This window comes from Achroia grisella, unplaced genomic scaffold (assembly GCF_030625045.1).
Source record: "Achroia grisella isolate CSIRO2021 unplaced genomic scaffold, CSIRO_AGI_Agris_v1 utg903, whole genome shotgun sequence".
Lineage (NCBI taxonomy): Eukaryota > Metazoa > Arthropoda > Insecta > Lepidoptera > Pyralidae > Achroia > Achroia grisella.
The window spans coordinates 2,072,705-2,094,494 of record NW_026713061.1 but is presented as its reverse complement, the minus strand read 5'-3'; the positions used below and the strand labels follow the sequence as shown (position 1 = coordinate 2,094,494).

The window sequence follows — 21,790 nt, the reverse complement described above, 5'->3', positions numbered from 1 at the left end:
CTGTTTCCTTTCATCCGCTCCACTTGACGAATCGGAATCACTTAACACGAGCTTCTTTTTGCAACGTTTACGGCTTGGTAGATCCATAATACAAAACTAGCTAGTTTAGGACACTAATAAATCGTAAAAATGCGAGCGCGCCGGCCGGTCGCGGTAGCGTACTTCCGTATCGATACTTATCTCAGCACTAAGCTAGGCGGCGCGGGCGCCTCGACGCCCGCGCCTCACTCCGTGCGGCTGTGAGGCCTACAATTTTTGAGATAGATTAGATCTCACTCCGCACTGTATGAAACTAATTAATACTCAGTGCGGTTGAGGCCTTTTCAACCTCAGTTTACTTTAAATTCGCTTTTAGACTTAGCTTTGTAAGAGAAGCTATTTTATATATTTGTCACTGTTATACTCATAAAAATGTTAACGTGGTCACCCCCCGCATAGAGTGAAGGAACGCGATTTTGACTCCCGCACCTGCGAGAAACCACGCATGTGGTTTGTTCGACCTCATAATGCAGTGAGCGTGTTAAGGTATAATTTGAATTGATAGACGAATCTCTATTTAGAAATTTCGTTTTATAACAAGGATTATATTAGTGTACATTCTTTATTCCTACTACAAACTATTTTTTTTTTAAAGTGTGTGCTATATGTACATATTTGTACAGAAAGAACTTAAATTACGCTGAAATACCGAAATAACTAAATAACACTTGAAGAATAAGTATCACTTCTATCTTACAATCAATCAGTTTTCCCGGTATGATACTAGTAGGCAACATACACAACACTTGGTAGCTCATATTCGTGGCATATACAATATATATAATAAACCATAACCACCCTTTAACAATTGCCATTATTGATATGCCTCCTCACGCTGTATACCACAATTTGATCTATCAATCGAAACACATCTTTGTTTTACAATTTGCAAGTATTTGCATAAAATATCTTGGTGATAGGAATAAATAGGTCTTTTTGTCCCAGTTTGTTTCTGTTTTCTGTCAATTTGAAAAAATTGTCAATTTTTTTTTAGTGGAAAAAGAGGGTAGCAACCTGGCTCAGGTGCAGGTAAACAAGGGGCAGCCAGCTCCAACGCAGGCCGCCGCGCACCTCATGAACAACGGCTCCCGGCCCGGGCCCGCGCCCACGCAGCCCGCAGACGTGCAGAAACTGCAGCAACAGCTCCAAGATATCAAGGAACAGGTACCGCGCACACCTCACTACACAATTTGTTGTAGCTTTATTTTTATATGTATGTGAATTGTTTTTATATCTATTCTTGTTTAAGTTTTGATAGTTTTTTTTAATACACATTTAATGAAAATAATATTTTTAGATAGTAAATAAAAAATACAAGAAAAGTACTAGGATTTATATGAACGATGGTCCAGAAGTGAAGTATAAACAAAATTATACAATAACATAACTATAAATTTATATACAAATTTAGAATAAAAAGACATTTCTGATTACCCAATCACATTTTTCCAGACTATGTGCCCGATCTGTTTGGATCGTCTGAAAAACATGATTTTCCTGTGCGGCCACGGCATGTGCCAAATGTGCGGTGATCGTATCACCGTGTGCCCCATCTGTCGCAAACAAGTGGAAAAGAGGATATTGCTCTACTAGAAGAGGTTGTCAACTCCGAATGTCAGCAAGTAATTAAATCTCTTCTCGCGTAGTCTGCTATCAGTATAAAAGAACCTCGTGTATAAGGCCCATATGTACATAGTTACATTATTAGTGTTTATATTTTTAAAATGTATCCTAAAACCTCCATCTGCATCTGAACACATTAAGTAGTCATCAATGACAAAATTGGAACTGATTAATATATAATTTTAAACTTTAACCTATAAATACATATATTAATTTACTTAGTTGGCCATTGCTGACATTTTACCATCATGTATTAGTAATTAACAAATGTCAAATCTTGTATAATCAAAGTCATAGTTGTATGAATACAATAAACATGTTTAACATATTCTTATTTATATCAGAATAACGCCTGTCGATCGTGATACCATTATAATTAAATTGCATTTATGTTTATAATAAATTTACATTTAAGAAAATATAATTTTTAATTTGTATCATCTATTTATAGAGAAATCCTCCGAAACATGGTCAAGTACGACCAACTTATGTGTGAACTGAAGTGATGATGAAATTATATGAATGACATTGCGAAATGACAATGCCTATTCATAAAATGGCACTGGTCAATTCCACTTAACAAACGTTCCAAATAACGCAGTTTTCATATCTGTGTCCTATAATACCCTAATCACATGAATTTTTAATATGAATGTGTGTGTGAATATATTTACCGTGATGGTTCTATTAACACCACTATATATATTACACACTTATAAACTTGCCTACCATTAAGTAATTATGTACGATAAACATATACGTAACATATGTACTTTTCTATTTATTTTTTAATACCCATATCTACATTGTAGATATCATTAGCCAACAACTTTTTTGCATTTATGTCCGATCGTTGTATTTATTATTAGATATTTCCGCAGTAAAGTACACAAACAAATAATTAAATATGTAATAATTTGTATGTTTAAAATATTCAATTATTGAACTGTAATTTTTAATTATATTTTACTTATGATTAATAATTATTATTGATTAATAAAATTAAGTTTTTCATGTTGTGAAATAGTTTCATTTTATTCCAGAAATCAATATAGATATCAAGAACATTGACAAGATTAAAGAGACATCATTCTAATATAAGTTATCTATTGAGTAGGTACAATTAACCTGTGTAGTTTGAAATAACATTATTATCAACTTCCTTTAATTCTCTTGCAAAGTTGGCAGATTTGCGTTGCATATTAAACGAATCATCTATTGACTTGACTCGTTCTCGTAACATATCCTGTGTTAGATCATGCATTCTGAAGGAAAGGTGGAGATCTTTCGCTAGATCACTTTCTTCGCACCGTTCACAGTCTTTGTAATATAGTGCGGACAAACCTTTCAGTTCTGGTGAAGTAGCACAATAAATTGGGGTGCTAGCAGCTTGACTCTGAACAAAAATATATGTTATTTATTTCGAAACCACATATAGTATTTAATTTAAATCTAAATTATTATTATTACAACAAACAATCTCAGCAAAGTAGCCATTATATTTTTTCAAACACTGCCGAAAAACAGGGTGTTCTCTAGGTATATTCTGTATTTAAAAAACAATTTGGACCTTTAGATCGGTCTGGCAGTTTGTTACTTTTTAAAACTATTGTCTGGTTAATGAAATATATAAATATCAGCAATCAGAAAATAAATTAACATAGCCCTGGTTTTTGCACCTCCACTACCTAATACCTGAGTAGACATTCTAGCTGATAAGCTTACAATCGTAGTACAATATTACTCAATCATACATATTTCGTTTATCAGAAAATAAGTGACGTATCTGGAGACCCCCTACCAAAATATTGCTCTAAGTAATAGTTTGTAATTTCTTAATTAGTTTTATGTATTATAAATTAAAAACAAAAGCAATAAATATTCAGTATCTGTAATCAATCCTATAGTAGTGTCGCCTGTGTAAATAAAATATAGTAAAATTTACCCTGTGTATAGCATTGTTTGTGTTATCCATACTTACAACAGATTTGGAAAAGGGCTTCATTAACATATAAAGCGCTTCATAGGTCCACCAGTTGCGACATAGTCTAGTCCTAACAAAAGAGCCAGGATGTGCACAGAACACTGCTTTGCCAGTGTTCAACCATCGATAGCCCAAATAATGCATTGCCAGAATACCACATAGCTTAGATATGTTGTACGCTTTTACAGAAGTATACTGGTTTTTCGGAAGTGAAATGAGATCTTCAGTCGGCGCCAACGAATTATGTACAGTCCAATTTACATTACTAAAATTGTACAATATCATACTATTAATATCCCAGGACAATTTACACAGCGTTATTCAGTCCCAAACCAGCGCTATTTTGAGCGATACACAACCGATAAGTACACTTTGTTTTTTATGTACATATAAATATATATATATGCATAATCACACTCATAAATACAAATGTTTGCACGAGAACCGTACTCACAACCGAATTAGAGCGGTATGCTAAACCGCTGGCCGCCTTTTATACTAAATATAATTGCGCTGCATGCCGTTGGCCGCAGTCATATCAGTAAAAGTATAACAAAATTAATAAATTACGTTTCACTCCTAATACTAGCGAGTGTACAGCGATAGCGCAACCGATATATTTAAAAAAGATCAAATGTAAAATAACATAAATAAAAAAACCATTGGCTGTCGAGGCAATATCAGGATATAAAAAAATATCAGATTATTCCTGGCATTGGATGAAATTAAAAATAAAATCCGTTGCGTAATTTAAATAATAATTATTACATAGATAAAACATCTTTTTTCTGAATATAAAATATGAAGGTTTACCTTTCTTTTTTTATTTGAAATTACTGACAAACCGAACCATGGAAAGTAGTAACCTTCACGTATAGACATATAAGTATACATAGATATATGTACCTATACATTACGAACTTCACAAAATACCAACACTACAGCACGTACGCTGCTATTCATTGCTATACTTGCTATTCATGAGGACTAAGGCATTATATCTTATGTAACCTACGTATCTATAGTTTTCAGTACCAATAATATTATATTTACTGACCGATGTGATTCCGATGTCACAAACACTACCCTTGCATCAGACGTAAGCAGTTTTTCAATATTCATTAACAAGTAGATCTGACTGAGGTAGTTGACTTGAAATGTTGTTTCTAGTCCGTCTTCTGTTAGAGTCCACGGCAAACCGAATACTCCAGCATTTAAAAGTACGATATCAATTTTCCTGGTTGAAAAAGATACTTAATTTATTTAGGTTACTTACGTACTTAATTTATTGTAGAAAAACCAGTAATTATTTAATTTATTTGTATATCAATATCACCATCTTAGATAGGTACCTATTTTCATAAACTTAATTTATTAATATTATAAACACGAAAGTTTGTGAGGTATGAATATGGCTATCCATATTCATCTATATGAATGGTTGTTACACTTTCACGCAAAAAATATTAACGGATTTTCATTTAACTTTACAGTAGGTAATATAGTATACCTACATCAAAATAAAACACAGGCTATAATTTTATGCAGGTAAAACCGGGTTACAGCTAGTAAATAATAATAAAGACATTTATAAAGTGTAAAATTGAAGTAGAACTACAATGTAATACATTTGATAGTTTAAGTGTTTCATTGCACATAGTAAATATACATTAGTTACAAATGCTACATAACCTACCCATAGATCTAAACAGCCTCTGGCTTAGACGGGCATGTGAGATTTTTTTAGATGCAGTATATAAATATATGCGTAATATTCCCTCACGAGTACACGGATATACTCATAAGTACACTGATGTACAATGTAGGTACAATACATACAAGATATTCGTAAACAATATTAAATTGTCTCACTTTTCATTTTCCAGTATTTCAACACTGCAATTCTTAACTGACTTAAGTGAAGCCAGGTTGATTTCGTAAAATCGCAGCAGGCCATTCTTCTCTACGAGATACTTCATGACACTGCTTGCTGCATAACTGTTTCGACACGCCATTAGCACGTTACAACCATTACAATTTAGACATTTGGTCATCTCCAACCCTATACCACTGTTTGCTCCAGTGATAAGACATGTCTTATTGGTCAGATCTACATCATGCGCTATCTGAATAAATAAATAATAATTAATATTACACATTTAGTGGTCTAGCGCTTTAGAACACCGCCTTACTTCTATCACTCGCAAATTCAGTCCCGCACGATACAAATATGAATATATATACATATTTATATTGACCTGGGTATCTTTCTATTTATGTGCTTGACGTACTTATGTTTTTACAAAAAAATAGTCTATCATTTATCTAGTAACCATACCAAAACCTGTTTCCTATATTTAATTATTGTATTAGCCAAGATGTTCTAAACAAACGAGACTACTGATATCTCTGAACCGGTCTAAATAGGTAAGAGTTTATATTATAGTTCTGCTTGAAGTTATTACAACTACAAGATTTTAATAATCAAATACTAAAAGGACACAAATTATTTGTGACAGCATTTTTGATTATATTTTATTAATTAAAATAACTAAATCACATTACAAGTTAAAAATAATAATTCAATTTTAACTAAAATCGTAACCTCTTGTACTGTAGATCCATGAATCCTTACAAAAGTTATATTATCTTTTACAATTTTCCAACAACTTTCAAGTACGTGTATGTGTTTCAGGTAAGTGCCCATGTTTTTATTAATATTTTTTATGCCACTTGTAATTCTAAAAATAAAAATAATATTATTAACTGCTTATCTATTTTATTTTTCTTCATAATGAAAATATTGTTTTCTGTGATAGTGCCCGTTCAATCTCAACTAAAAACTACCACCGAAACCTTTTTTTTTATTCACTTGCTTTGCGACATCCAAAAATGTGTCGTAGGTTTTTTTTTATTGAGTAGAGTAAGGATGTCGTAAGTTTAGCTGTAGTGATGTCTGATTCAGGGGTCTACCATAAGATTTCGGAGATTTTGTGACGATGGGGAAAGAAGGGGAGTTAGAGGGGTTTTTAGGGGGAGAGGGGGGAGGATGAATTGAAGTGGAGGGAAGTGGAACGCTTTGGCTTGTAAATAAAGGACTGAAAGGAACAAGAAGCAGTGATGGTGCACTATTAAATTGGATTTTATTTAAAAGTAAGTACTAATACTTATTACATGATCAAATAAATAAAATTGAAGTCTATTTGTAATTTTAAAATAACAGCTTTTCATTAAATAAATCTGTTTTACGTTCTTCCTAATCCCTGACCAATTTGACTGAACTTTCACTCACAGATAGCTATAATAAAAATACTGAAGTAGCAGATACAGAGCTAGTACTAAACAAAAAAAAAATTTTTTTCACATTGTACATAGGTATATTGCACAATTCAAAAACATAGTTTTTGAATTCTGCAATATACCACTTTAAAATTTAGTCTCTGCGTTTGTCACAGTCTCTACACTAATAACAAAATAACGGTTTAACCGATCGAATGCGATGTTCTCATAATAAGTATTGAAGCAAGCTTCCCGTAATGTAGAAGTAGTTGGTTAAAACAATACAAACTCTGTATACAAGTTATACCTACTGTAGTATAGATACAGATAACTTAGATGTAATTAATGACACACTCTACGGGTAAATCAGTTTAAATTTGTGAGTATAAAATTCCTTTCAGATCAATAATCACGTATTAACTTGGCAAAAAACATAATTAAAATGACATTTATATAAAAAATAAACGGTTGACGTCACTATACTATTTTATTAATAGACCTCATATATCATTAATATTAACGACATATATACTGGCCGACGATTGCCAGTAAGCCGACGAATACTCTATACCTAATAACAACAGTTATTGTTCTTATCTACATTCAATGATTTTTTGTTCTAAAGGTTCTGACAGTGAAATTTTCTTTCTTCAGCGGTAACCTGAATTCAATTTAGAATTCGTTTTCATAAATAGTCCCCATTTTATCGTAAGGCACTCTATGAAGATTTTGTTCATCAGTTCGCTCTTTAAAATCTATAAGAAAACTGGCGTGAAAATATTATTATATGTACCTAATAAACGGGTAATTGTTAGTCTCATTACATGTTTCGTCTCAAGAGCGAAACCGGTAGATATTTTAAAAACTTTATAATAATTATCTAAAGGAACAAAAATGTTCACAATTTTTAATGAAGTGTAAAAAGGATTTGTATTTTCAATTCTTTACTATTTAATGCTTTTAAAATCCAGTCTAAAAGTCGCAGTATGTTCTTTTTTATGGCTTTGCACTAGTCATAGGATTTGTGAGTGCAAGGACTGGAATTAAATTGGTATATTTACTTTACTCTTTGGACTGGACTGAGAACAACGTAGACTTTCCTTACATTATTGACGGCTGTGGGTTCCAGTTATTTGAAGCCCACTTTCACTAAGCAAATAATCACTACACTTCTGAAGGACCTAATGACGGAATGAAATGTTTTGTTTGTGGTCGTCTGTCTGACACAAACACAGATCAGAAAATACTGATCTGTGCTATAGCTACTATGATAGAATATTTTCATTGAAAATTGTTCAAAATATTTTTGTCCAAAATGTTTACATGAATATATTAACACATATTATTACCTCTGAACAATCATTATTACAGAATGCATAAAACTAAGAAACGGTCTTATTCTTCGGATTCTGGAAGTGCTGAAGAAAATCGTTTAAAAGATATTAAAGAACGCGATGAATTTGCAAATAGGCTGAAGAAGCGGGATGAAGAAAAGGTAAAGAAGGTAAACAACTCTTCCAGCAAAAGATCATATGAAGAAGCAGCAAAGAGGTTGAAACTTGAAGCCGAAGACAGAGATAAAATATTACCAAAATTGCGTATCCAGTCGCGTCGCAAGTATTTAGGTAAAAGAAAAGAAGATAAGGTTATTGAACTAGAGGCAGATATAGCTGACGATGAATATTTATTCGATGAGAGCATGTAAGGAAAATCTATTTTATACTTATAATTTATACTGTTTAATCTATTGTTTGATTATACAATATTCTTTTGATATTATACCAGTAATATACAAGTTAACATTACACAATAGGGTAATAATCCCTATATAATAATCAAATAACCATATACAAATACAAGATACAATACAAATCAGTTGTGCAAAGAATTACTTCATTTTTGCTGGTTTTCATTGGGCCATCATTATTGGCCCTAGTTGTGGTAGCACCTTCCATCCAAAAAAACTCACAAAATATATTTTGTGAATATAACAACATCATATGAAATGTTTATATTTAAAACACCAGTAATGTACATAGTAATGTGTAATCACAGATGCATCTTGAATACTCTCAAATCTCTACCTTATCCCAAGCCGGATAATAGTTGTGGCAGTATCTAATAGTAACTGTTTGCTTTACCATGATTATCATGACATCCAGTGCATAGATGACTGCAAGTGGTTACAGTTTCTTGTATCACAGATGTCAGAGAAACATTTTTATTATTAAATGTTATTGCTTGTGTTTTCTTTGTATATTACATATGTTTTACAAATTAATTTAATGTAAGTATTTCTATCAGTTGTCTAGTATCCTTTACAAAAGGTCTACTTAGCTGGGTTCTAGATGACGCTGTGTGAATTGTCCAAGTTTATTATTATTATTTACAGTGTGATGTAAAACTGTACCATTCTTTGCTGCGAAAGAAACCTCATGGATTATTACATATTTCACATGATTAGCCTCTCTTAGATACATATTATAATGAAATGAATAGTCTAATCTTATTTGGACACTAATTAATTGGTTTATAGAACCAACAACTCTAGTTATGCAAATATTTGCAACATCACACTACTTTTTTAATATAAATTTCAATAATAATAGACAAAGTAATTATTATTTTATTATCTGTCAGATTAACAGAAAGAGAGAAGAGAGAACGGGAACATAAAAAGACTATACTACAGTTAGCTAAAGAACATGAAAAGGCTAGAGAACTGGAAAATGTACAGAGATATCATATGCCACGAGATTTAGGAAAAGGGGAAAAAGGTATGAAAATCAGCTCTTTTTATATAGTATCTAGTAATATAAGAATAATAAAGATAACTAAATAAGAAAAGTTATTTTTTCTACCACTTATTTTCTCTATCTTATCACTTCTTAACTATTTTGCAACTACCTACAACTTTTGGATGGAAAACATATACATTATTTATCCAGGGATATTAAATAGACATGCTTAGACCAGATAAAGTTCGTTGATACAAAATATTTGAAAGTATTAAGACCTTTTAAAAGCTTTAGTGAATCCCTGTCTTAAAATATGAAAAAACATTTTGTCATATATATCATTTCCATTGCCATTGGACAAACAATTCAAATTCAAAGCCTTTATTAATTGACACAAAATTATACAATATATCATAATATTTGATTAAAAGTTTAAAATATAAAAGAAATATTAGTTATAGATACATTTTATGTTACTTCTAATTCTGCACATCAGTCTCTGAGTCAACGTGTCCTTTAGACACAAAGGCCTCCTCCAGTGTTTTCCATGTGTTCCTATCTTTTGCCAATCGGAGCCACAGTGGAGCGGCAATCTTTCTAAGGTCATCAGACCATATCTTGTACTGTCTTCCTCTTTTTCGTTTAGCTTTATGACGGGGAATCCACTCAGTTACAGTTTTCGTCCATCTCATATTTCCCCTTAGTGTGTGACCTGTCCATTTCCACTTCAACCTTTTTATTTTAGTTGTAACTTCATCCCAACCTGTGATAACTCTTATGTCCAACGCTCTCTTTCTATCTCTCCTATTATAACCCAACATGCTTCTCTCCATACTCCTTTGGCATGTTACAAGTTTTTGCATATTTTTCTTAGTCATTGCCCATGTTTGGCATCCGTATGTTAGTATTGGTAAGATACAGGTATTAAAAAGTTTCTTTTTTAAGTTAATGGGGTAGTTTGCTTTTCATTATAGTTTTCAATGACCAGTATCTTTTCCATGCACTTGTAACTCTTCTTTCTATTTCCTGTTCCATTTGGTCTTTTATTGAGATGAGTTGTCCAAGGTAAATATATGATGTTACATAATCTATATGTTCTTTTTCTAATTTGATTGGTACTTCATTTTTGTTGGTCATTATTTTAGTTTTTGTCTTATTTATTGTTAACCCGACTTCTTTACTCACTTTTATAAGTTCTTCAAGCATCATTTGTAAAGTTTCTGGGCTATCTGTCATGAGTACCAAATCATCAGCTAATCGTAAATGATTGAGTTTTTTTTCCGTCTATTTCAATACCTGCATTGTTCCAATCAAACGTTCTGAAGACCTCTTCAAGAACGCATGTGAATATCTTGAGAGATAAAGGATCACCCTGTCTAACGCCCCTGCTAATTGGAAAGACTTCCCCTAGAGATTCAAGTTTGACGCGTGCTGTGCTGTTCTTATATACGTTCCTTATGAGTCGTATGTATTTATTCTCTATTCCTTGGTTCTTGAGGGCTTGCCATATAGCATTATGTTCGAGAGAGTCAAACGCCCTACTATAGTCTACGAAAGCAAGGTACAAAAGGAAGTCCGTATTCTTTGTATTTTTCAATTATTTGTTTTAATGTGTGCATATGATCTACAGTGGAGAAACCTGACCCGAATCCTGCTTGTTCGATTGGTTGATGTTCATCGAGTTGTTTCGTAATACGATTCAATATGATTTTGGCAAAGACTTTATAAGACATAAGGCTAATTGGACGATAGTTAGCTATGTCTTCTTTATCTCCTTTTTTGTGGATAAGTATTATGTTGCTTGTCATCCATTGTGAAGGAATATACTCTGTCGCCAAAATGATGTTGAAGAGGCTCGTTAGTTTTGGTAAAGTATCAGACAATGTTATTTTTATAGCTTCATTTCTTATGTTATCAAATCCCGCTGCTTTTTGATTTTTAAGCGTATTAATAGCGTATTGTACTTCACTTTCTAAAATAGGTAAGATGTTTACTTCACTTTCTTCATCTAGACAGATTTTTTTATTGTAGGCTTGACTTGAGTAGAGGTTTCTGTAGAAGTTTGTTGCTATATTTAAAATACAGGTTCTGTTTGTTGTTTGGTTCTTATTTTTATTATTTTTAATTTTCGAGATCCATGTTTTTGCTAACTGTAATTCTTTCAGTGCTTTTCTAATTCCTCCTGTCTTAGCAATATGGTATTTAATACAGTCTACTTTTCTTATTTGTTTATCCTTTTTTTATACTACTGCTGATTTCTTTGCTTATTTTTGTGATGTCTTTTAAAGTATTATGATTCTTCTTGTTTTGGATTAATATTTTTCTTGTTGCTATGAGTTCTTTTGTTTTATTACTTATGACGTTTTTCTTTTCTCTTTTCGGTTTTGATTCTACAGTGTTATACATACAGTTTATCTCTTGGTCGTAGATTTCTTGTATTTTATTTGTATTCGTAGTATTGCCCTGTTCTAATGTCGGTGAAAGGAAATGGTGTTGGCTATAATGTTTTCTATTTTTTTTCTTTTCTTCGGGGTATAAAGTTGCTCTCACCATTCTGTGATTAGTGTAAAAATTGAATTGGTTAATAACTGTGACATCTTTAAAAGCCCTATATTGATTGCTAGTTATGTGATCTATTTCGTTACATCGTTATTTGGTGATTTCCAAGTCCATTTTTTTGACGGTTTTTTTTTTAAATAGCTATTTAGGAGAACCAGATTATTTTCTTGAGCCATGTTTAGGACTCTGACCATTTTCGTTTCTTTCTCCTATTCCATACTTTCCAATAATCAGTTCCTCTCCTGGTCTTTGTTTTCCTATTTTGCCGTTAAAATCGCCCATGGCTATGGTGTTTTTTCCGGAATTCTCGAGCACCTCAGACAACATCATATAGAAATTTTCTTTTTTTGCTTCTGCTGCTGCCTCAATTGGTGCATATATTTGTATAATATTCCAGGGGTCCATATATCCTGGTAACTTTAATTTGATTACTGCAATTCGCTCCGATATACCATTGAAGTCCACTATGTATCTTTTTAGTTCTTTTCTGATTAGAAAACCTACACCATATTGACCTTTTGTTTCCCCTATGTAGCAGAAGATGAAATCGTCATATTCTGTAATTGCGGTTCTCATTCTTCTCACTTCACTTAGACCAAGAATATCCCATTTGATGTTCTGTAATGCCGTCTCGAGTTCCAGAAGTCTCTCATTTGTTCGCAAGGTAATGTGTTTAAAGTTGCTATGTATATATCTTTTTGTTTTGTTTTTTCTTTAGTTTGTTTTTTATTTTGTTGAAGTCGGTTTTGTGGTTGTTGTTGATCTTTTTGAAACACTGGAGGGTCGTGGTCTTTTTCCCCCACGGTGACCAACCGGCTTGGAGAATAAGGCTTCTTGTTTTTATTGTTAGTTTTTATGTTTTGTACTTTGTTAGTCTTCCAGGGACTGCTGTGCGTTAATTGTTATTGTTTGCTAGATCCAGGTTGCGAATTAGCTCTAGGACGATTCATGTATTTGAAGGCATTAGTTTTGTTAACTTTGTTTAGGGACTCTTGCCTTGATTCGTCTGCATGTTTTATATGAGTTGGTGTTTTAGATGGGGAACGTTTTCTTTTTTCATTCCTTTTATCGTGATTTGCATTTTCTGTAATAAATATTTTGTCATATTTTATTATAGCCAAGTTTCCTTTCTGTAATTCTTCTTGCTGCTTTATTTTCAATTCTTTCCTGATTTGCAGAATTTCTTTTGGGAAATCTTCGCTGACGTCTATGCCTTCAGGGAAATTTTTTCGGTTTTTTAGCACTTTTATTTTTCTCCAAATTAAGGTGAATTTCACTAGAACCGGACGTCGTTTCTTCTCATCATGACGCCCTAGTCTGTGGACGCTACTAATTTCTCATTTATCAAATTCTTCCATTTCATTGTCCTTTCTGGCTTTATTCAGAATACTCAAAACTTGTTCCAACAATTCGCTGTTGTTTGTATCGGTTTCTTCTAAACCGTGCAGTATTATATTATTTTTCCTTACATCTTTTTCCAAATTATGAACTTTCTTCTTTAAAGTTCTCACTTCATTGTTCAGTTTTTTGTTTTCTTCAACTATTGGTTTTAGCTTGCCTTCTATGGTATTTGCCAAATTCGATGTTAGAATAATAGTTTGTTTTTTAAATTCAACAATATCTACAACTAATTCAAATCTTCCTGTTATCCTAATGCTATTAAACTGTTTATAACATTTTGTAATTCCTCATAATTTCAGACATTCATTGCCTACTGCTGAACAATATTATTTTTCAGCAGTAGGCAATGAATGTCTTTAAATTGAAATAATACAAATTGTATAATTTCAATTTAAAGTTATTGTTTACAGGGGAATATGTAGAGGTAGATGAAAATGAAAAGTTGCCCCACTCAGAACAAAGAAAATGGGAACAAGAACAAATTAAATCAGCTTTTTTCAAATTTGGGGCAAAAGATGCAAAATCACAAGATGAGTATGAATTACTACTGGATGAGCAAATTGATTTTATACAGGCTTTACAACTGGAAGGTAATAAAGATCAAAAAGAAGAAAAAGAGAAATCTGAATATCAAAAAATTCGAATGACCATAGAAGAAACCAAAAAATCTTTACCTGTCTATCCTTTTAGAGAATCTTTAATAGAAGCAATAAAAAAATATCAAATATTAATTGTAGAAGGCGAAACAGGTTCTGGTAAAACAACTCAAATACCCCAATATCTTCATGAAGCTGGTTTTACTAAAGATGGAAAAAAAATTGGTTGCACACAACCAAGGAGAGTGGCTGCTATGTCAGTAGCAGCTAGAGTAGCCCAAGAAATGAATGTTAAACTTGGTAATGAAGTTGGTTACAGTATACGATTTGAAGACTGTACATCTGATAGAACTGTTATAAAATATATGACAGATGGAACATTGCATAGAGAATTTTTATCAGAGCCTGATCTAGCATCATACAATGTTATGATCATAGATGAAGCTCATGAGCGTACCCTGCACACAGATATATTATTTGGCCTTGTAAAAGATATAACCAGGTTTAGACCAGATTTAAAGCTGCTGATTTCCAGTGCAACATTAGATGCAGAAAAATTCTCAAATTTTTTTGATGATGCACCTATTTTTAGAATACCTGGAAGAAGATTTCCTGTAGATATTTACTATACAAAAGCTCCTGAAGCAGATTATGTTGATGCCAGTGTAGTATCAGTTTTACAGATACATGCTACACAGCCTCTTGGTGATATACTTGTATTTCTTACAGGTCAAGAAGAAATAGAAACCTGTGTAGAAATGTTACAAGAAAGAACAAAAAGAATTGGTAAAAAATTAAGAGAATTAGTCATATTGCCAGTATATGCTAACTTGCCTAGTGATATGCAAGCTAAGATATTTGAACCAACACCAGAAGGGGCTCGTAAGGTTGTGTTAGCTACAAATATTGCGGAGACATCATTGACTATTGATAACATTATTTATGTAATTGATCCAGGTTTTGCAAAGCAAAATAATTTTAATTCAAAAACAGGCATGGAGAGCCTAATGGTAGTACCCATTTCAAAAGCTTCAGCGAACCAAAGAGCTGGTAGAGCAGGGAGAGTAGCACCAGGAAAATGTTTCCGCTTATACACTGCTTGGGCATATAAGTATGAACTTGAAGACAATACTGTACCAGAAATACAAAGGATAAATTTAGGAAATGCTGTTCTCACTTTAAAAGCGCTAGGAATTAATGATCTCATTCATTTCGACTTTTTGGACCCTCCTCCTCATGAAACATTAGTTTTGGCTCTAGAACAATTGTATGCACTTGGTGCCCTTAATCATCATGGTGAACTAACTAAAGCTGGTAGACGTATGGCAGAATTTCCTACTGATCCTATGTTAGCTAAAATGCTATTAGCTAGTGAAAAGTAAGTGAACAAAATCTAAATGATTTAAATTTATTATAACTAACAACTACAACTAGTTATACTTTTATATGTAATTGGAATGGCAATCGAGTTATCCTTCATGCATTGGCATTCCAGATGACAGTATCATTCTTCTGTATCCTGTAATTTCACAGACATATCAATTTCCTCTAAATTAAAACACAGCTTGCAATGTTTTCTACCTTGGTAGCTGAAATAACTGAGAAAGTTACCCACATTTTAAATCCATTAATGATTCCATTCCCATGAGAAATAATGGCAAGTCTTAATATAATTCTAAATCTAAGTACATAATGTATTAGACTATAATATAATTCTAAATCTTAAGTATGTAATCTATTAGACTATTAAAATTTTACATTTCAAACTATTTTAAATCATTTACAGATACAAATGTTCAGAGGAAGTTGTCACAATTGCTGCTATGTTGTCAGTAAACAGTTCAGTTTTCTACCGACCAAAAGATAAAATTATTCATGCAGATACAGCAAGAAAAAACTTTTTTCATCGCAATGGTGATCATTTGACATTAATGAATGTTTACAATCAATGGGTGGATTCTGATTACTCAGTTCAATGGTGCTATGAAAATTTTATCCAATATAGATCTATGAAAAGAGCGCGCGATGTTCGTGAACAGCTCGCCGGACTCATGGAGAGAGTAGAAATTGATATGGTATCCAGTATTGCTGAAGACTCAAATATACGTAAAGCTATTACTGCTGGGTATTTTTATCATATTGCTAAATTTTCAAAAGGAGGACACTATAAAACTGTGAAACATAACCAAGTAAGTTATTATTACAGTCTATGCATTCAACAGACTGCAGTCTTACGGTTTAGCTCACCAATTCACTTCCAATGGTTGTAGGTTTAAGTCAATTCTAGCATATATGTGTATAATCAGTTTTCAATCATTTTGACTAAATTTTTTTATATTTTTTACAGACAGTAATGATTCATCCAAATAGTGCACTATTTGAAGAATTACCACGTTGGGTAATATACCACGAGTTAGTTTTCACTTCTAAGGAATTCATGAGACAAGTCACAGAAATAGAAAGTAAATGGCTCCTAGAAGTTGCACCTCATTATTATAAGTCCAAGGAATTAGAAGATTCAACTAATAAAAAAATGCCTAAAACTATGGGAAAATCTTCAAATACACAAATGTAATGTGAACATATATTATTTTATAGAAGTAAACTATCCATTTTAATTTATTACTATTTATTTTAAATAAACTCATTTAAATAAGGAAACAACATCATTTTTGATTAGGATTTCATGTATCTTCCAACAGAATTACTAAAAGTCAGACACTCGTCCTTTTCTCTCCCAATCACCATATCTTGTTGGTTCTGGCCCCCTTGGACCGCCTACTTCACCAGTTGTTGGATTAGTATTATTGGGAAAGGGAGGTAAGGGGTCATCTTTTTGAGTTTGTGGATGCATAGATGGCTGTTCACCAAGATCATCAATTGGTGTAGTTTCTCGCAATTTTTTTCGGAATTCAGATATTCTTTGTGATTCCTTTTTTGGGGTTCCATTACCATCCTTATTAGATTTTGAATCAGTAGAATGTCTATGAGATGTTAAACTGTTTACTAATCCTGAAAATATTTCATTATTATTGTAGGTATTTTATGTTCATATAAAATAAAATTTTAATAAATATTTCTTCAAATACTGAACAGGTAAAACTTGCAGTTACATTTAGCTTATTACTTTAAATATTCACGTAATTTGTAAGCACATAAAATATTTGGATTTGGATATATGTAAAATGCAATCCCAATGTTAAGCTATTTTGTAGGTAAAATAGTATTTCATAATACTTCTCTCTCACAGTAATATATCCACACTAATATTCTGAATAAAAAGCAGCTTTATAGCAATTTGAACTATAACCCCATTGCTAGCAATATACCATGTCAGATTGACCTCCATGCCATTCCGCCTGAAAACCATCATGTTAAATTGCCATTTGCCAAGATGTGCTAACTGGCCTGACTTCATGCTTATTTTATCCTGGTACCACGCCAGCGTATAATGTTAACGTACGCGAGTGCACCATAAAAAATATCCTAAATGTGAAAGTGTGTCTGTTTATCTTTACAAATTAAATATAATATGAAGATGGTAGGAATCACGTCGATGGAATTAGGCTGTCTTTTATATCTACGAAAGAGTAATGACTGGTAATATTATAAAATATAGTAATAATTTACCTTTCGAAAAGATATTACGACGAATACTGAGACGCAAATGCAACATCTTTTATTTTTATAATTATAAGAAATAAAATACGTACAATTACACAGACATCTAACAATGTATTTTTACGTTAAATAAAATAATACGCTACAATAATGTGTATGTAATACATTATATATATATAAATATAAATTAATTGAATTTAAATTTTAGAATAAAAACAACCGATTATGTTCGACAACTTTTGTTTCGTTTGACAATTTTTACATAAATGACATAACAACATTACGGATGGTCATTCTATCCGAATAACATCGATGTCAAGTCATCGATATTTTTTTTTTCCCATATTCGTCCATCTCCTTTTCAGTGATGGAACAAGCAAAGATCCTTAGACCGTACAGCCCAGTCTACGTTTATACTTCTTCATATTTGAACAAGTGATGAGGCCAAAGGCCAATTCTTATATATGTTTATTCATTATGTTTTCATTCGTGTTCAAAATAATAACATTGAAGTTTAATCTTATTTCAAAAAATTTCTTTAAAGCTTATATCCACCTCCCTTACAATATCCTTCTTCGGAAAAATAAAACACAAATCCTTCTTTCTAGAATTCAATTTTAGTTTTGTTCTAAAAGTGCTAAATTGTAGTCAATCATACTGAATTTTAATCTCGGAGACTAAATTGGCAAATGTAAATGTAACATTATTGTCAAATAATATTACCAGCTGTAGCGGCGCAGTGCTGTACCTGCGATACCGATTAGTTGAAACGTATTTTATTTTATTTTAGACTACTTCTAAGAGTTAGATGAAGTTTCCACAAGATATTTTTAAATTTTCTTAATTAATCAACACATAAATACACTTTTGTGGTTTGTGTAATGTAATAAATGCTGAGTATAATCTTACAGTATTATTTGTGATGAAGATAATAATAAAGACGGTACAGAATGGTTTAAGTTATATCGCATATGAAGAATAGTACAAGAAAATTAGTAAGGAAGAATGGCCATGAAAATATAATTGATAGCAAAATTATATTGAAATACAGCTATAAAAGAAATACATAAACATAAAGCTACTGTACTGTACCAGCTGTATGGACGACTAATCTGAATAGGTATATGGCACAAACCAAAGCGTATAAAAAGGCATAATATTTAAATAACATCCTCAGAGATCTTAGAAATGACACTGTTACAATTTGTAGCGACAGCATAACAGCACTAATAAGATTTATCACTTGACCACTTCATAGTTTTACTAATATAGTTTAAGAGATCTGTTAACAGTTTTTTTTTAGAGTTGCACAAACTACAAATAGTATGAAAAGCATCGAAAATGGGCGGTCATATTGAACGCAAGAACCTTGAATTTTTGAAGCTATTATAAGTTGTATTTAATAAGGCCATGCACGTCACTAAATCAACTGCTTTTATTTGAATTAAATGACTAATAATATTAAATCCTTAGATCTTTATAATTAAATATTCTAAAGATTTTACAATATTAATATCAAACTAACTAGTGTAAAGGATCTACGAACTAGTTCGTTCAATTCACCTTTAAATGTGGAACTCTCTTCGAACTTATCGGCATCTGTCAGCCAGTGTCATCTGTAATCCAGTCCAGTGTCATAATACAATATAAATATACTCTATGTCTATGTTTTTGTCATGTCAAATATAATTACAGAGGGATTATTAAATAAAATATTAAAACGCAGCCAAATATTGGCTATTTTTAAAATGGCTAAAAGTTCTTTTGAATACGTTAAAAGTTTTGAACTAGATGATACCTTATTGCCCAATTCATGGATTGTAGTAAGACTTGATGGAAAGTGTTTTCATAAATTTTCTGAAGATCACAACTTTTCAAAACCTAATGATTTAAGAGCGTTGAGGTTAATGAATTATGCCGCTTTTACTGTTTTTAGAGAATTCCATGATTTATTAATAGCTTTTGGACAAAGTGATGAATATTCTTTCATTTTTAAGAAACATTCAACTCTATATAATAGGAGAGCATCCAAACTGCTCACTACCATAAATAGTAAATTTTCTTCGTCCTATGTATATTATTGGAGTAAATTTTTTGGTACAGATAAATTAAAATATCCACCAACATTTGACGGTCGTGTTATTTTGTACCCATCTGATGATAACTTAATAGATTATCTGAAATGGAGACAAGCTGATGTTCATATAAATAACCTCTACAATACTACTTTTTGGAATCTTGTACTAAAAGGAAATATGAGCCCCACACAGGTTAGACTATACTAATAATAATATGTTTAACTATGTATACATATATATAGACAAGTATATAAAAAAGTTTGAACAGTATTTCATAGATTTCTCATCAGGATCATAATAAGCCTAAGATTTTTTAAACCTAGTATACTATATAGCAATCTCATATAATATTAATAATATGTATATAAATGTACAGTACAGTCAGATTAATAATACTTCATCATAGTGACACTATTGAGAAATCTAAACTAATTAATATATTAGTAATATGTAAATAATATTACTAATAAATAAATTTTTTATCCAAGAATAAAAATAATTGTGTATTATTAACAATATTCTCAATAATAAAATATTCTAATTTCAATGACAATTTTCCAGAGTTTATCTTGAATGAAACTTTCAAGGCAAAGAAAATATGATTGTATGTAAGAAACATAGTAACATGTATTGGAATTATTGCTACAACTTTATAAACCACTTTGTAAATTCATTAATATATTTATGAATTTGTATACTCTATGTTAAACCATTTTATTTAAAATAAATTCAGTATCACCAATACATTACATTCAGAGTGTCTATTGTTTACAGGCAGAAAAACGTTTATGTGGCACTGTGTCAGCTGATAAAAATGAAATATTATACAATGAGTTTGAAATAAACTATAACAATGAACCTGAAATTTATAAGAGAGGAACAATACTACTAAGAAAAGTTATAAACAATGAAGATAACAAAAAATCATCTACAGTAATTGTGGATATTCATGATGACATGCTAAAAGAGAAGTTCTGGAAAGAACATTCAAGCTTATTATCGATTAAACCATCCAAACAAAATTTAGTACATTTAGGACCAAACACAGACCTTATTAATGAACAGTTAAAACAAAAAGGAATCATACTACCTACAAAAATTACCACAATATAAATACTTATTCATAACATTTAAAATATGTAATATGCTTATTTTACCTAAGTATTCAACTGTTTTAGCATTGTTTAAACTATTTTCTTACTTTTAAAAGTTTCAATACATTGATAGCCAATAAATAGGATGAATCTTATAATTTTATTCTAGGATCATGATAATGGATATATTTATTATAATTATTTACTATGGTTTTATTATTTTTTAGCCTTTTCATAAGCTAACAGACATTTTATTTGCTATCTCCTGTAGAAACTACAACATACTGCTCAGTCAATGCATGATCACAGCTAGTGCAACCTAGTTGAAACATCAAGATAGGTAAATACCAACAAGATAGTTTGTGTTAAGGCCCGGTTAATAATATAAATAATGTACAACATACTGAATTCAATAAAGAACTTGGTCACACCTGATACTGAAAAATAAGATTGAAGTTAGGACTTATAAATATGAGAGTATTTATAAAATCATAATGATACCAAGCCAACTGTCATGTTTTTTTATTTCATTTCACTTCAGCATCGTTGAACTGTTTCATCATGTTTAATGTAATGAGGTGTCATGTTATATTTATTGGTTATATTTGATCTGGAAAAATGGAACAAGTTGGAGGAGGCTTTTACCCACATGGGACCATATATATAAAGAATAATTGTAATATATGGACAATAAAGCTTTAAATAAAAAAAAAATATATATATTTGATCGAATTACATATTTAGCAATATTTTGGTCACTATCAGCTTGTTTCTCATA

General features: G+C 31.4%; 5 protein-coding genes across 5 annotated transcripts in view; 3 read left to right on the top strand and 2 right to left on the bottom strand.

The window, feature by feature from the left end:
- Positions 1 to 2,604, top strand: part of LOC131853640 (E3 ubiquitin-protein ligase MIB1) — a 176,795-nt gene extending 174,191 nt beyond the window's left edge. Inside the window, exons 16-17 of the mRNA XM_059204614.1 lie at positions 1,034 to 1,203; positions 1,492 to 2,604. Of these exons, the coding sequence (XP_059060597.1) occupies positions 1,034 to 1,203; positions 1,492 to 1,632 (311 nt within the window). The 3' untranslated portion in view covers positions 1,633 to 2,604. The remainder of the gene's footprint in view (positions 1 to 1,033; positions 1,204 to 1,491) is intronic.
- A 79-nt stretch (positions 2,605 to 2,683) lies between these two features.
- Positions 2,684 to 7,389, bottom strand: LOC131853592 (WW domain-containing oxidoreductase-like). Its single transcript, XM_059204532.1, has 6 exons — positions 7,237 to 7,389; positions 6,252 to 6,387; positions 5,519 to 5,772; positions 4,704 to 4,883; positions 3,644 to 3,911; positions 2,684 to 3,058 (listed from the first exon to the last, which is right to left on the bottom strand). The coding sequence occupies exons 2-6, from the start codon at positions 6,351 to 6,353 to the stop codon at positions 2,786 to 2,788; spliced, it is 1,077 nt and encodes a 358-aa protein (XP_059060515.1). The 5' UTR covers positions 6,354 to 6,387; positions 7,237 to 7,389; the 3' UTR covers positions 2,684 to 2,785.
- Positions 7,390 to 8,177: 788 nt separating this feature from the next.
- Positions 8,178 to 16,854, top strand: LOC131853541 (pre-mRNA-splicing factor ATP-dependent RNA helicase DHX16). The gene is made up of 5 exons (XM_059204460.1): positions 8,178 to 8,626; positions 9,566 to 9,702; positions 14,034 to 15,597; positions 16,006 to 16,408; positions 16,567 to 16,854. The coding sequence occupies exons 1-5, from the start codon at positions 8,298 to 8,300 to the stop codon at positions 16,792 to 16,794; spliced, it is 2,661 nt and encodes an 886-aa protein (XP_059060443.1). The 5' UTR covers positions 8,178 to 8,297; the 3' UTR covers positions 16,795 to 16,854.
- Positions 16,838 to 18,111, bottom strand: LOC131853542 (succinate dehydrogenase assembly factor 4, mitochondrial-like). The gene is made up of 2 exons (XM_059204461.1): positions 17,850 to 18,111; positions 16,838 to 17,231 (listed from the first exon to the last, which is right to left on the bottom strand). Exons 1-2 carry the CDS (start codon positions 17,893 to 17,895, stop codon positions 16,927 to 16,929), a joined length of 351 nt encoding a protein of 116 aa, XP_059060444.1. The 5' UTR covers positions 17,896 to 18,111; the 3' UTR covers positions 16,838 to 16,926.
- Positions 18,112 to 19,462: 1,351 nt separating this feature from the next.
- LOC131853682 (probable tRNA(His) guanylyltransferase) lies at positions 19,463 to 21,697 on the top strand. The gene is made up of 2 exons (XM_059204682.1): positions 19,463 to 20,110; positions 20,693 to 21,697. Exons 1-2 carry the CDS (start codon positions 19,517 to 19,519, stop codon positions 21,029 to 21,031), a joined length of 933 nt encoding a protein of 310 aa, XP_059060665.1. The 5' UTR covers positions 19,463 to 19,516; the 3' UTR covers positions 21,032 to 21,697.
- The last annotated feature ends 93 nt before the right edge of the window (positions 21,698 to 21,790 follow it).

Excerpts from the sequence above, each read along its gene's own strand:
- LOC131853541 (XM_059204460.1), top strand. The coding sequence starts at position 8,298 with ATGCATAAAACTAAGAAACGGTCTTATTCTTCGGATTCTGGAAGTGCT. Across the intron at positions 8,627-9,565 it reads TATTTATTCGATGAGAGCAT|ATTAACAGAAAGAGAGAAGA; the intron begins GTAAGGAAAATC and ends ATTATCTGTCAG. Across the intron at positions 15,598-16,005 it reads ATGCTATTAGCTAGTGAAAA|ATACAAATGTTCAGAGGAAG; the intron begins GTAAGTGAACAA and ends AATCATTTACAG.
- LOC131853682 (XM_059204682.1), top strand. The coding sequence starts at position 19,517 with ATGTCAAATATAATTACAGAGGGATTATTAAATAAAATATTAAAACGC. Across the intron at positions 20,111-20,692 it reads GAAATATGAGCCCCACACAG|GCAGAAAAACGTTTATGTGG; the intron begins GTTAGACTATAC and ends TATTGTTTACAG.
- LOC131853592 (XM_059204532.1), bottom strand. The coding sequence starts at position 6,353 with ATGGGCACTTACCTGAAACACATACACGTACTTGAAAGTTGTTGGAAA. Across the intron at positions 5,773-6,251 it reads ATGGATCTACAGTACAAGAG|ATAGCGCATGATGTAGATCT; the intron begins GTTACGATTTTA and ends TTATTTATTCAG. Across the intron at positions 3,059-3,643 it reads AGCCCTTTTCCAAATCTGTT|AGTCAAGCTGCTAGCACCCC; the intron begins GTAAGTATGGAT and ends ATTTTTGTTCAG.
- LOC131853542 (XM_059204461.1), bottom strand. The coding sequence starts at position 17,895 with ATGTTGCATTTGCGTCTCAGTATTCGTCGTAATATCTTTTCGAAAG. Across the intron at positions 17,232-17,849 it reads TCGTAATATCTTTTCGAAAG|GATTAGTAAACAGTTTAACA; the intron begins GTAAATTATTAC and ends AAATATTTTCAG.